General features: G+C 36.1%; 1 protein-coding gene across 2 annotated transcripts; it reads left to right on the forward strand.

Moving 5' to 3' along the window:
- Window positions 1–4,199: 4,199 nt before the first annotated feature.
- Window positions 4,200–14,545, forward strand: LOC115446348 (cytochrome P450 6k1). 2 transcript variants are annotated; one of them, XM_030172962.2, is made up of 9 exons: window positions 4,200–4,436; window positions 6,883–7,083; window positions 8,476–8,628; window positions 9,191–9,375; window positions 9,533–9,690; window positions 10,187–10,305; window positions 12,784–12,889; window positions 13,585–13,833; window positions 14,355–14,545. In XM_030172962.2, exons 1-9 carry the CDS (start codon window positions 4,242–4,244, stop codon window positions 14,525–14,527), a joined length of 1,539 nt encoding a protein of 512 aa, XP_030028822.2. In that variant the 5' UTR covers window positions 4,200–4,241; the 3' UTR covers window positions 14,528–14,545. The 2 variants fall into 2 exon arrangements, with proteins under 2 accessions (XP_030028822.2, XP_037292404.1); XM_037436507.1 differs by lacking the exon at window positions 6,883–7,083 and having other exon boundaries at window positions 4,205–4,436.

Genomic DNA, 14,545 nt, shown 5'->3' on the forward strand with positions numbered 1-14,545 from the left:
TATCAGCCCTGTATTATATACTTGCCCACTGCTGAGCACGAGCCTCCTCTACTACTGAGAGGGATTAAGCCTTAGTCCACCACGCTGGCCTAGTGCGGATTGGTAGACTTCACATACCTTCGAAATTCCTATAGAGAACTTCTCAGATGTGCAGGTTTCCTCACGATGTTTTCCTTCACCGTTAAGGCGATACCTCAAGGTCCATTTTCATACATTTTGTTTCACCTTTAATCTGGGTAACTAAACAAGTATTGGCAAGTAAAGAATTTAAATTCACGTCTAGTTAGTGATTAGTTCTCGCAGTTGAAAGAAAAACGTAAAAATAATTAATAATCATGGATATTTCGGCCTTTAAAATTTAATATGACGAAATTTCGTCATATTAAAGCGAACGATAAATTCACAAAGAATACACACATGATTTTTTAGACAAGTCAGAGGTGTGTGCCCTTGGGATTTGAACCTGCAGATATTCGTCTCGGCAGTCTGTTCCACACCCAACTAAGCTATCGCCGCTTGATTGATTGCTTAGATATTAATACACAAATAACATATTATTTACAAAAAATAGGCTAATATGCGCGTATGACAATTTTTCTAATGATCGCTCTATATAATCTTAGAAATCTTTGCTCTATACTGATATTGTAATGGTGGTTGCCGAGTGGTCGAAATTCGACTGCAATTCATTTTTTTTTTTCACTCTTGTATATTATGAACCTCAATAAGGTAGATTCCTATGTTGATATTTTGCATATTATTTTATATATAACAGAAAATAATACGAAAAAGAAATCAACAACAAATTGGTTGAAAAATAGCTTTATTTATTTTTTATTTTGTTTATTTACTAGTTATTCATGTAGTCAGAGGCGTGTTGGGGTTATCGCGCTGTCACTTATTTAGCGGGTGAGACTAAGTGACGTCACAGTTTGCTATTACTGTTGTTTGATCGTTAACCCTTCCAGCAAATTTCTTAGCTTTATAACTTATCATATTGCGTGGATTTGGAAAAATATTTGTCCGTCACATTTTTGATAAATGTATTTTTAAAAAATCTATCCTATGATGTCAAATCGCACTCGCACGGAGAAATGCACGAAAAGGTGTGCATTTTTTTCTTCAGATGTAAATTTATAGCTTATTGACTGCCTTGGTGGCTTAGTTATAGCAGCGGTACGACCACCGCTATAAGGTCCCAGGTTGGAATCCCAGGTATGGCAAAGTGAAATTAGGTTTTTGTGCTCATTATCATCCCGGGGTCTCGGATTAGTTATCAGTATGGCGATAAGCTCGACCCAATCACATTATGGGACGGAAAACACACGGCGAAATGTGGGCGCATTAGTTACGGCCCTGTGTAATAAGTTTTACTCAATAACCCGTATGTTTCGGATGAGGTGTAAATATATATCTTGTAATTTCCCCTATTATTATGTAAAATATTATTTTTATTAATTTTGCATAAGTATGATAATTATAAATAGACCCAACAATGTATTGAATTAATTATATTAAGAATTATTATGTTGGTAACTCTCATTTGTAATTGTTTATTTAATATTTTCTTGTTGGCAACACTGCATTGAAATTGTTTATAAAATAGGATGCAACAGTTATTTGAGCTCTCTTGTATTGTGGATCGCCTAATAAACAACACCTCTTGGCACTTCGTGTTATTCGTGTTATTCATTCGAAGACCCGGACCAGACCGTTCCACGCATCCTGCTCGTCGTACCTGTCTTCCCGTCCGGGAATAATTACATAATATACCTAGTGTATGTACTTATATAAACATCCACTATAAGACGTTGGCGCACTTATATAAGCTCCTATGTAACGTTTTATTTATACACACCCACCTTTTATCCCCAAAAGGGAGAGCAGATGCGCACCTGGTGTACCCACTTTCTGCCGGTTGTATTTCGTCCCATGATGTGATAGGGGGCGAGCCGATCGCCACATCGGACACATTTCTGACTCCGGGCTGACACTGAGTAGACAAAGTCAATACCGCTTTACCTAACCCGTGGATCGAACCCAAGACCTCAGCACTGCAGTCGTATCATAATAAAACCACGCCACAGAGGCTGTCAAATAATTTTTATTGATGTTGTAAAAACTGTGAGCACGTTTAAATTTTGTTTTAAAAGTTCGTAAAAGGACAATAATTCATGGTATCCCCTTTACAAATGTTTCGGGATATTGAAATTTCTTACTAAAAATAATATAAAATCATATTATTCCATTAGTCCAATAAATATAATAAAAAAGCTGCAAAGTCTTCGAAACGTCGGGAGAAAATAAAATACTAAAACCGCGATAGAATCCGAAAATTAGTTTAATTTCAATATAATAAAGAAATTTGTAATAGGCCGGCGAAGTGACGATTTAATGTCAAGATCAGTATGTCGATAACAAGTGTATGCACGTGGTCTAATAGTTCGTTCACACTATACCATGCACTGCCCCTCGCGTTGCTCATATCGCTGCTTCGATTATTTCCATAGCACCCACACGCTTACCTACTTGCCACGTTTATCGCGTTTACCGTATTCCAATATTTGCTTTGCAATGGATAACATTGACGAGTTATTTTAATTATTATAAATATTATGAAGCACTTCTTGTCGAAAATGTATTCTAACTATAACTAACCAGGCTATGTGCCTCGTCACTGGTCGAGTGTGGCCGCGGGCTAACAAACAGCTGTGATAAATAATCTTTTCTTATAATATATAATAAGTGTTTGTTTGTTTAAATAATAATAATATCAGCCCTGTATTATATACTTGCCCACTGCTGAGCACGGGCCTCCTCTACTACTGAGAGGGATTAGGTCTTAGTCCACCACGCTGGCCTAGTGCGGATTGGTGGACTTCACACACCTTCGAAATTCCTATAGAGAACTTCTCAGATGTGCAGGTTTCCTCACGACGTTTTCCTTCACCGTTAAAGCGAACGATAAATTCACAAAGAAGCGGCGATAGCGTAGTTGGGTGTGGAACGGACTGCCAAGACGAATATCCGCAGGTTCAAATCCCAAGGGCACACACCTCTGACTTTTCTAAAATCATGTCTGTATTCTTTGTTTGTTTGTATCGGAACAAAATATTGGCTTGATCCTAACCATAGAACGGAGATAACTCACGATGTTTAAGAAGGTTTGGGTAAAGTGGGCAGTTTTTAGGGATCAGGCGACCTTCTTCTTCTACCTGCTTTTATTCTTTATATAGTCAGAAAAGCGTGTATACTTTTAATGCATATTGCAAAATCAATTTGACTTAGGTTTTACGATCTGTGAACTTCAACCCCCCTGTGGGAATCAAATCTCGAAAATATCAGTATCATATCATTTTTTACCTCGATTAATGCTGTAAGGGTATTTATTGCTCAGTAAATTCTTCACATGTATGCTAAATTGCTAGGACACCGCATTTTTTTCAACATGTAGAAGTTTGTGATTGGCATATAGTTATTTAAGTTATAACTTATTTTGTAAAATTAGCTGTAAGCTCCCCAAATACGGCAAAAAAATAATTAATACAGTCTATCTAATTTGAATACACCTAAATTAGGTACTGGCTAAAGGAACGCAGTCGAGCGCTAACCATATGCATAGCAGTGGGAGCACCTACCGCGTAAGTCAAAGCAATTCAATTACCAAATCAAATTATCAATCAGGTACTCGGATATCAAAGGATCCTCGTGATCTCCCGCACGTACAAGTGTAGCTAAGTTTAATTTCGAATATTATTTTATATTAAACAGCAAATCATAAAAAAAAAACCTGTATAGCATTCAAATTCCTTGAATAATGAAGCAGCTCAAATTTCAAATATTTTACGAACAACAGTTGTTGTCTCTTTCTTACGCGTGTACCGGAGTGTCCGTTGATGTCACTATACAGTTTTGCATCTCTTTTATTTCATTTGTCAGCGACGTATTGCTGTTTTTAATTGCTTATAACTTATTTAGTTTTGAGTGGATCTTGAAAATACTTTTACTTTCTGTAAATTAACATAGAAAAATTATGCGACGATTGATCTAACTGGTCGGGCAGATTGGTAAATTCTTCATAATTTTACCTTTGGCTGTAAAAATATCTATAATATAGGTGTGCCGAGAAAAACAATATCAGATTTAAGGAAAATCATATTACATTCCTTACGTAACGCGTGAAGTCGCATGACTGTGATAAGTATTCATTGACATTTATATTTGAAGGTTGCGAAATTTATATGTTATTACGAAGTTTTACACACTCAAATGTGGTCATGATCTTGAATTCTTTTGTTTTTCTGTTGTGTTGCCTGTTGGTGTGGGTGTGGATGAAATGGCTGCGGGTAAAGAGTTACTGGGCTGATAGAAATGTGCTGTACTCACCACCCCATCCGGTTTTTGGAAGCCTCACTTTCCTTCAGAAGGAGAATCCTGTGAGTTTTATGCTTAATACTTAAGGTTTATTCACTTCGCTGTTGGTAGTGGTTAACTGTGTACTTATTAAAATAAATTTACTTCCTTTATATGTACCAGCTTTCATTTCAGTCGAGAAACGTATTCATTATTTTGATTTTAAACTAATTTTTATTGAATTTTGGACTTCTTTTAAGTTCTACTTTATTGAATATTTTAGGTACTAAATCTTTATCCATAGTTAAGAGCCATCCTCGGTTATACAAGTTTTTTATACAGGTTCTTGTGTAATACTTATTGTTTACATTTACTTTATAGTATTTACTATCGTAGTGTTCCAAACCTATTAGATATTTTTTTTTTCTACAGGTAACATTTTACAAATGGCATATAATTCATTGTTATTCTTATAGTTTCTTTATGTGACCATGACCGCTGCAAAGTGTTCGAAACGTCGGTAGAAAACTATAATATGAAAACCGCTATAAAATCCCTAAATAATTTTATATCAATGTCTAACTTTCGCGTAAACATAATAATTCATTATGTAATCCTTATCATAATTATCTTTAACTGTTTGCAAAAAAGAAATTAATCAATATTATGTTTTAAATCGTTTAAATACGTTAAGTGCGGCCACCCATATATCACGTCCATAACTGATTAGTGAGTCAGCAATTGCATAGTACGTAATAAAACATGCGTCATGAGTGCGTTTGATAAAACATGTTTTTATTAAAATTAAACTATTTTTCGGATTTTAATGCGGTTTTTATATTTTGCAGTTTGACTTTGTAGACCATGAAGGCTGAAGTCTTCGAAAAATCGGGAGAAAATTAATAGTTTAATTTCAATGTCAATCGCGGCGATAGCTTAGTTGGGTGTGGAACGGACTGCTGAGACGAATGTCCGCAGGTTCAAATCCCAAGGGAACACACCTCTGACTTTTCTAAAAAATCATGTGTGTATTCTTTGTGAATTTATCGTTCGCTTTAACGGTGAAGGAAAACACCGTGAGGAAACCTGTACATCTGAGAAGTTCTTTATAGGAATTTCGAAGGTGTGTGAAGTCTACCAATCCGCACGAGGCCAGTGTGGTGGACTAAGGCCTAATCCCTCTCAGTAGAGGAGGCCCGTGCTCAGCAGTGGGCAAGTATATAATACAGGGCTGATATTACACTCAGATAGACCATATTCTGTATAAAAGTATAGGCCACTTTTAATTCCGGTAATTTGTTTCCATAGGAAATAATAGATTTATAAATCAGATTTATAAATAAATGGCGCTGGCAGTAAGTTTGGCGCTAGAATCTAATTTTTTTAAGAATTTCTACCGAGAAATCTTATTGACACGACCGAAGCCATGACCACCACCTAGTTTTTTGGTACTGTTTGTGTTCTATTTTTTTTGTTACCTCAGAACTTTTGAATGGTTTAAACGATGTTGATCCTTTTTTATTTGAAAGTTGGTGCTTCCCATATAAATTTCATTGTTGTTGATTTCAGAGATACATTACAAAACTCCGAAAATGATGTCGTCAACGTATACTGATTTTTAATAACACAAAAAAAAACAAAAAATAAAAAAAAAATACATAAAAAATATTAGTTTCGATTTGCGTGACAGTGTCTGATATATTCTAAGAAAATAATTTTGTTTTTAGAGGCAGGTAATAATATTCGCCATTTTTCTACCGCAAAGACGACACATTGAGCCAAAGACCGCAGACACATTATTAAGAACAAATTAAAAGTATATTAATAACCTCTATATTAATTTAATTTGTTAAAGCACAAAAGAAAATAATTAATCTCTCTAATTTAATTCGTGTTAAGATACTAATTAATTAAGGTTAAAAATATGTTATAAATTATGATCTTTTTTTAATAGGTTGATTCGATGTCGAAGCTTGGCTTCGTATTAATATTGTTTGTGGTTGAAAATGGAACTCAATTAAAATATTCAATTGGGAAGGTACATTTCAACCACAATATTTTGTTTGGCTGTATCTGGCAAAAGATCTTAAAAGGGGAAGATTAAAGGAAGAGAGGGTGATATTAGTAACCAATGCACATATTTTGTTGACTGCCGAGCATATTTCAAGTTCTGTGATAAAGGCGATATGCTACTGCCCATGTTAGCAACAAATTTCAATCTCAAAATCCAACGGACTATTCTATTTTTAATATATTTTTGTTTTACCTACGTGTTCGGTAAAATGACCCCACCTAACTTGATGGTAAGTGAAGTAGGGTCCAGGCAGCGTACTAGTGTGGACTGAGGAGTGATGATTATTCCTCGCCAGTCGATATAAGTATGCCGGCCTGTTTGAAATTGGATATACACAGGGTGATCGCACGATGCAACACATTTACTTGTGCCAGTTAATAATGAACGAAAAATCAAACCCAGGATGCACACAACCCGAATAAGACCTTATACATATATTTTCCTCAATTTCGCAGGCAATATGGCTGAAGAACTTGTACAAACAGTTCCCGGTTTCCTACTGCGGGGTCTGGCTGTTCTGGCGTCCGTGCCTGGTCATCAACAGCCCGGACATCGCCAGGCGGATCCTGGTGAAGGACTCTGATAACTTCAGGAATAGGCACATAAGCTCTGGGAGCTCGGATCCTCTGGGAAGCCTCAACATCTTCACTGTGAATGTGAGTTGTTTCCAGAGATGTGAAAAATAGTTTAGTAAAAGTATTTAAATACAAAATGCAAATGCATTGTTACTTTAGTATTTAAAATAGAAATACAAAATAGTTTTAAAAAAAAGTATTTAAATACAAAATGCAAAATACATAATTTCTAAATAGGTTTTCCAAATAAAATACATTGCACTTATTTAACTGATTTTAATACTAGTGTTTGTTCAAAAAGTTTATCTTTCATGTTAAGTCTATGGGCCTCATAGTCATTCCACCGAATGAAAATAGTCGTTCAACATGTTCAGAACTTGGTAAGCAGGTATTATATTTAAGGAAGAGTTTTTTTACATTTGGACATCTGTTCAAGGATTCTAATGCATTATCTTCATCTTTTAAATATTGTAGTGTTTTCAGATCTAATGCAGTCATCGCCATTGACCTCAAATTTGTTTGACGCGCCATGTTGGCATAATATTGTTCTTGGTGACAATGGTGACAACATTAAGGATCATGATCAGTGCGTTCATAAATGAAATAATTTGGAATTTTAAAAATGAAAAATAAGAAAAATTAATTAAAATTGTAACAAAACTATTTTGTATCTTACAAATAATATAAGTATTTTAAATAAAATACTAAATACATTTCGAAAAAAGTATTTCAAATGTAAAATAAAAATAGGTATTTTGCATTTTGTATTTTTATTTAAAATACATATATTTCAAATAATTCACATCTCCGGTTGTTTCTTTATACCAAGGTTCATCATTTGGAAAGACGTTCCGCAGGGAATGGGTGCGTCAGACTATCGGTTGATATTAATTAGATAGTATTTACGCTAATGTAGTGAGTGAGGAGACACATTGTTCTCACCGATGAGGATCGTGAAGCTTTCTTGACGTTATTTTATTATGAAAACACTCCCCTTTAATTGCAGCTGAGCTGGATTTTAGGCTACATTGTGCATTGCTTTTTAATTTAATTTTAATATAAAATGTCCGTAGCTGTATGTGCGTGCTTGTGTGTGCGGGTATGTTTTTAATATTATACATAAACACCCACAATGAAAAAAATGGTGGATACGTTGCCAGCTAAAAATGTATAATAACATCATGCTAAGTTTTAAATTGTAATGTAACTCTGAATGCACTTTGCTCGTCCTCCTGAGCCCTCATATTGCCCCATGATTACGATGTTTATTAATATTCTTTTAACCGGGACACAACAATCCATGCACACTATTACTTAGTGGCAGAAATAGATATTGTGGAAGTATCAGTAGCGATGGACAACCCTTGTAAGACATTTCAACTACGCTTTGCCTAAAATTAGTTTTATAATCCATCAATAAGCAGTCCGGTCACGTAAGCTGCTTGCTTACTTAACAGCTGGTCGTGTTATTAGGACCCACTATGGACATCAGCTCGAAAACGTCTTACCACGGTGTTCACGGCAGCTAAACTTCGCGCGTTCCAGTCAGTCGCACTGCACAAATCCAAACTACTGGTGGAAAGGATTGCAATGGACAACAAGAATGGCGTTAGGACCGATATTAGGGTAAGGTTTTGTTAATTGGCTATCTAATATAGATAACTTTTGAGAACTTTCTTTATAAGGAATTCGGTTATAGACAGTAATAAGACTAGTGAAGTGGGTGGACGATATGCCATCCTCTTTGGATATAAAAGGCATGAATGTGCTTGAGTAGAGAGACTAAGACCTAACCCTCAGTACAGGATGCCCATGTCTCACAGAGGGACAGTATATAATACAGGGATTATGACTAGCATTATGTATGGAGAAACGTAATGCAAATATATTTTTTAACCTTTTTGGTGTTTAATATTTTATCAAAGAAATAGATATAGAAATCCTTTGTTGTAGAATGTAGGTACTTAATATACAGATGGTTTTTAAATATAAAAAATGTTCCAATACATTCTATCGGATTAGGTACCAGTGTGCATCATTTACTACATCATACTTTAGTACACAGTGCCACTACATTTACCTCGTTTTTTAATACATGGTTCACATTATATTTCTTATACTTTTACAATATTATAGAGTGGAAAGTAATCCATCCCGCCGTAATGCTCAGTACAGATTTTCTTTTTAGAATATGTTTACCGACTTCACGACAGACGTTGTCGGTGAAACAGTATTCGGTGTATCTAGTAACTCCATAATGAACGAGGAGGGGCCTCTCAGACACATCACCAAGGAGCTCATGACGTACAGCACCTACAGAGGCTTGAGTGCGTGCTGCGTATTCTTCATTCCTGAGCTGATTAATGTTTTTAGGTAAGTTGGATATAAAAAGATCATTTTTGCATAGTACAATTTGATAAAGTGAAAATAATTTACCGTGATCCTTTACTTATTGCTTCTCCTAGTCCTTGACTTGATTTTTAAAGGCCTACAAAATATGTATCTGGATTATTCTAAATATTACGCACAGGTTCAAATTCTTCCCCAAGGACTTGCAAGATTATTTAAGGAGTCTGTTCCGACTGACAGTGGAACAACACGGAGGGTATGAGAAGGAGGTGACTTCGAACAGAGATCTGATAGATGCTATACTGAAGATGCGGCAGGACGCAGTCAAAGAGGGGCAAGGTAAGGTCATAAACTAATGCAAACCGCTTGGACGATGGTAAGCGGAACAAGTGTTTAGAGTAGCATCTGAAGCGAACCGTAAATTGATCATTAAACTGAACTGCGCTAGTTGAAGTTAAGTCTCGTAATCCTAACACTGAAGTTACGATATCGTCTAAACTGAAATATAATAGCGTTTGTTCACTGCTACCAGATAAATTGATAGAATGGAACTTACTCAGACGGGCTTCTGCGAGATGTACCTATTTTATTTACTATACTCATTATAGGCAGATGGCCGTAGATTTGACAATTGTTGATTTCGTTTATAATTATTTAATTTATTTTAATTAATAAGAACATTGCATCTAATTTTTTAGTGAGATTTAAGTACTTTGTATTAGAAATAAGAAATGTGTGTATTGTTTAAATAAATAAATAATATATTAATCAGTAATTAAAATGGCTTGATTGAGATATAAAAGCTAATTCGTTACAACCATCTTCCTTATTACAGAGATGAGTGAAGATTTCCTCGTGGCGCAAGCGTCGATATTCCTGCAAGGTGGATTCGACACCTCAGCAGTCGCATTGACATACATTATTTATGAACTGGCTTTCGCGCCAGAAGCGCAGGTATAAAAAAATATTATGTATTTCGTTTTAATGTCGAGTTTGCTATGCCGTGCCGCAAAATAGATAATATATTTAAGAAATAAAATAAATCGATTGTGATTGTCCCGATACAAACGTGTGGGGATCACGTTATAGACGGATCTCATATAATGTAAACAGTTAATATATATTATTTTTTGTGTAGCACAATTTATTTATTTATTTATTAACACTTTGTACACATGGTATACAGGCGGACTTAATGCCATGGGCATTCTCTCCCAGTCAACCTTGGGGTGGTGAGGACGGAGGTAGGTGTATAATAAAAGAAGTGAAAAACAAATAAGAAGAGAAATAGTAAACAAATGTAATTAAAACATACTCGCATATATAAATATATAGATATATATATAAAAAAATACATATATATATACATATATAAAAATAAATAAATATATAAATACACTAATAAGTCAATTAGAGGAATCTGCTACTTCTGCCAGCAACAATCGACGAACTCTCATTTTAAAAGCCAGCCGTGTTGAGGACGACCTGATTTCGAGCGGGAGTGCGTTCCAAAGAAGGATAGATTGGATAGCGAAGGAAGAGTGAACAAAATCAGAACTGTGCGAAGGACACTTCAGGAGAAGATTGGTAGACGAACGCAAATTCCTATCATGCCCATCGCAAAGGTAACTAAAATTGGAAGATAGATAAGTAGGAGGTATAGGAGACCTAAGGAGAGAATAGAGAGTAGTAAGCGCGCGTAACGAGCGGCGCTGGCGGATGGGGAGCCAATTTAACTGCGAACGGAAAGAAGAAATGTGATCGTACTTGCGGAGATTAAAAACGAATCGAATGCAGTTATTAAGAAGGCGGTCGAGTTTATTGAGCAGGTCTGCATTCAGATCAAAATAGCATACATCGCCATAGTCGATTATTGGGAGGATTAAGGTTTGCACAAGCATAGTCTTGGTCTTGGATGGCAAGAGATTCTTCAGACGATAAAGAGAACGAAGTGTGCCGATAACTCTCTGACTAACAGAGGTAACGTGGGACCGCCAGCTCAGGGTGGCATCAATGTGTAGTCCGAGGTCCTTCACACTGGAGCACCAAGGAATGATGGTACCATCAAATTTAATAGCAGGAATATGCGAGAAGTCTAATCTCCCGATCATTCTAGGGCTGCCTATTATTATAGCCTGACATTTCGTGGGATTCACAGAAAGACCGAAACTATCTGACCAACTTTTGATAAATGCCAGGTCCTCGTTCACCCTCATTATAGCAGCAGACACACAATCAACGCCAGCCTGCGAATATAACTGCAAGTCATCAGCATACAGATGATACGAACAATGAAGGTTTTGAGTTAAGAGATTAATGAATATAGAAAATAGCAATGGGGAAAGTATACCGCCTTGAGGGACTCCAGCGTCGATGTTGCACCAATTTGACGAGGAGTCATTTAAACGCACCGACTGCTGGCGTCCCTGAAGATAGGATGAGATCCAATCCAGTGCACCGGGAGAGAACAGAAGATGGGAGAGAATTGCTAGGAGGATATCGTAACTAACGGTATTGAAGGCATTAGAAAAATCAACCAAAGCCAGTACAGTGACTTTGCCGTTCTCCATGCCCGCTCTAATATCGCCAGTCACTTTGAGGAGCGCGGTAACGGTGCTGTGGCCAGGCCTAAAGCCAGATTGAAGTGGGCACAGTAAGTTATTTAAGTGCACAAATCTAGTTAATTGCTTGTGCGCAAAAGCCTCTAGCACCTTGGAGAGGAAAGGGAGAATTGATATAGGACGGAAGTGATTCACGAGGGAGGGATTAGGGATTTTGGGAAGAGGAATAACAATTGCTTTCCGCCATAGGGACGGGAAGACACCAGTACTAAGGGAAAAGTTGATAATATGTGAGATGGGATGGAGAAGATGATCGAGGATCGCAATTCTTGGTGTTAAATAAATATATATATATATTTTTCATTTTTAAAAGAACGAATAGGTGAAGGTCGGTACAAACACAAACCTTTACCATTTAGGCCTGGACCAATCACGTTCCACTGTAATTTCCTTTGAAATAGTGATAATCTAGAATATCCTAGAGTATTTTCCATAAAACAAAGTGACGCTATGTTAACCAAAATGATTTATTAATTTTTATTATGTATCTAATATTAATCACCTCTCTGTTTCAACATAGTCTAATTATGATTGTAAATTTTACCTTTTCTTTCGTTATCTTCAAAATTATAATTTAATGTAAAATTAAAAATGTAAAATTTAAGTGTGTGCTTAATTTCACGCACTATACTCATTGTTTATTTTGTATTGTATTATTTTGTCAAGTTGTTTGTGTTTCAATGCATGCCGTGTACGCCTAGTATTGTATCGACATTTAGCTTTAGATTAACATTAACGTTGTTATTGCAATGAATTATGTGTTAATGTACGTTACGTTGGCGTTACTAAATAAATAAATTATAATTTACAGGAGAGATTATATGAGGAAATTGCTAAGACTAAGGAAAGAATAGGAGACAGAGATTTTGATGCCACCACGCTTAGCGAGATGCCTTACCTTAACGCTGTTATAAAAGGTAAAAATAATGATACATAAATACACATTTTAATATAATCTTTTTCATAATTGCACGGCAAACTGAACCTACTCCATCTAATGGTAAGTGGAGTGGGCTCCAATAGAATGTTGACTAACGAGAGATGATTATGCTTTAACAGTCGCCACGATCATGCCGGCCTGTTGGAACCGGTTATACATACGATGATCCTAGAACGTGACATACTTACGTGGGCCACTATGGGGGGTTTTAACACCTCGTGTGCGGTAGGCGCTATCCAGGCGGATATAGAAAATACCCTACCATCGGCATATCTTGATCATCTTACAACATCGAGATACTCTGATATTGTACATAATGACTGTTTCGGAAGACATAGATATCTTTAACAATACCATGTCTACATTCAACAATCTATTCCTGGATCACATTAAGGATAACCATGCAAATTAATATCAAGTTAAGAAATAATAATAATTTAAAAAATAACAATAATTATAATCTATTAAATTCAAAATTTACTAATATCATGTAAGTTATGCTGCATGCTGTAGTTTACTGTAAATAGAGAAACACAGCTATCTTCTGCCATTATACTGCTATGTGTGAAAATAATGTAATGTGTGTTCTCTGTTGTAAACTCTCAAAACAAATAAACAAACCAGAGACTATTATTCTTAGTTTAGACTTTGACATCCAGTCCTATTTTGCAGAGGCTGTAAGGAAATACCCTGCAATGGCGTGGCTAGACCGCGTGGCGTCCAAGAGTTACGAGATCGATGAGAACCTCACCATTGAGCCAGGCACAGTGGTATATATAAACACCATGGGCATACAGAACGACCCTCAGTATTTCCCGGAGCCAGAGGAGTTCAAGCCAGAAAGGTTTTTGCCCGAGAATGAAGATCAGATCACTCCTTACACGTTCTTGGCGTTCGGTGATGGGCCGAGGCATTGCATTGGTAAGTATATTTGATGCAATAACGTGTGTGCAATAAAATTCTTTGTCTAGTGGCGGAATAAAAGTTTCGAGGTTCGAGGTTGGAAATAAAAGTAATGTTTACTTGTACAAGAAAGACTTGAGAAATAAAAATATGTACAAGGTTTTTCTGACTTTCTTTTTCCGGTAGTTATCACTTAGATAGCTAATGAAAGGCTGGTAGGTTAGCTAGGCTAGGGCTCATGCCCTCGCCAGTGAGGATCGAGAATCTTTATCTTTTTATTTTCCCCTACCTGCGAACCTGAGGTGGCTACTTTGTTTTACCTTATGCCATGCATTCCGTAATAATTTTATTCCTAATCTAAAATGTCGGTAGTTATATTCTAAAATGTTATTTAGAAATAAGTCTCCTCTGAACTACATTTAGAATAGACTTAATGTCAGGCACGTAGCCAATTGTAAGCCCTAAGACAGATCAATACCGCTACGAGCCTGAAAAAAAAATTTGCAAAATATTACGAATGATCTGAATACTGTTTTCAGGTGAAAGGTTTGCTTACCAGACGATACGGTATGCGCTGGCGCACGTGATATACAACTTCAAGGTGAAAAAGATCGAAAATTCGAAATGTCCGTCCGAGTGTAGTTTTGAGAAGAAAGGCATGTTCCTGACGCCTGGAGAGACATTATTCGTAAACTTTGTACCCAGGATGTAAAATAAATTATTTATAGAA

The sequence above is a fragment of the Manduca sexta genome, chromosome 8 (genome assembly GCF_014839805.1).
Source record: "Manduca sexta isolate Smith_Timp_Sample1 chromosome 8, JHU_Msex_v1.0, whole genome shotgun sequence".
Taxonomy (NCBI): Eukaryota; Metazoa; Arthropoda; class Insecta; order Lepidoptera; family Sphingidae; genus Manduca; species Manduca sexta.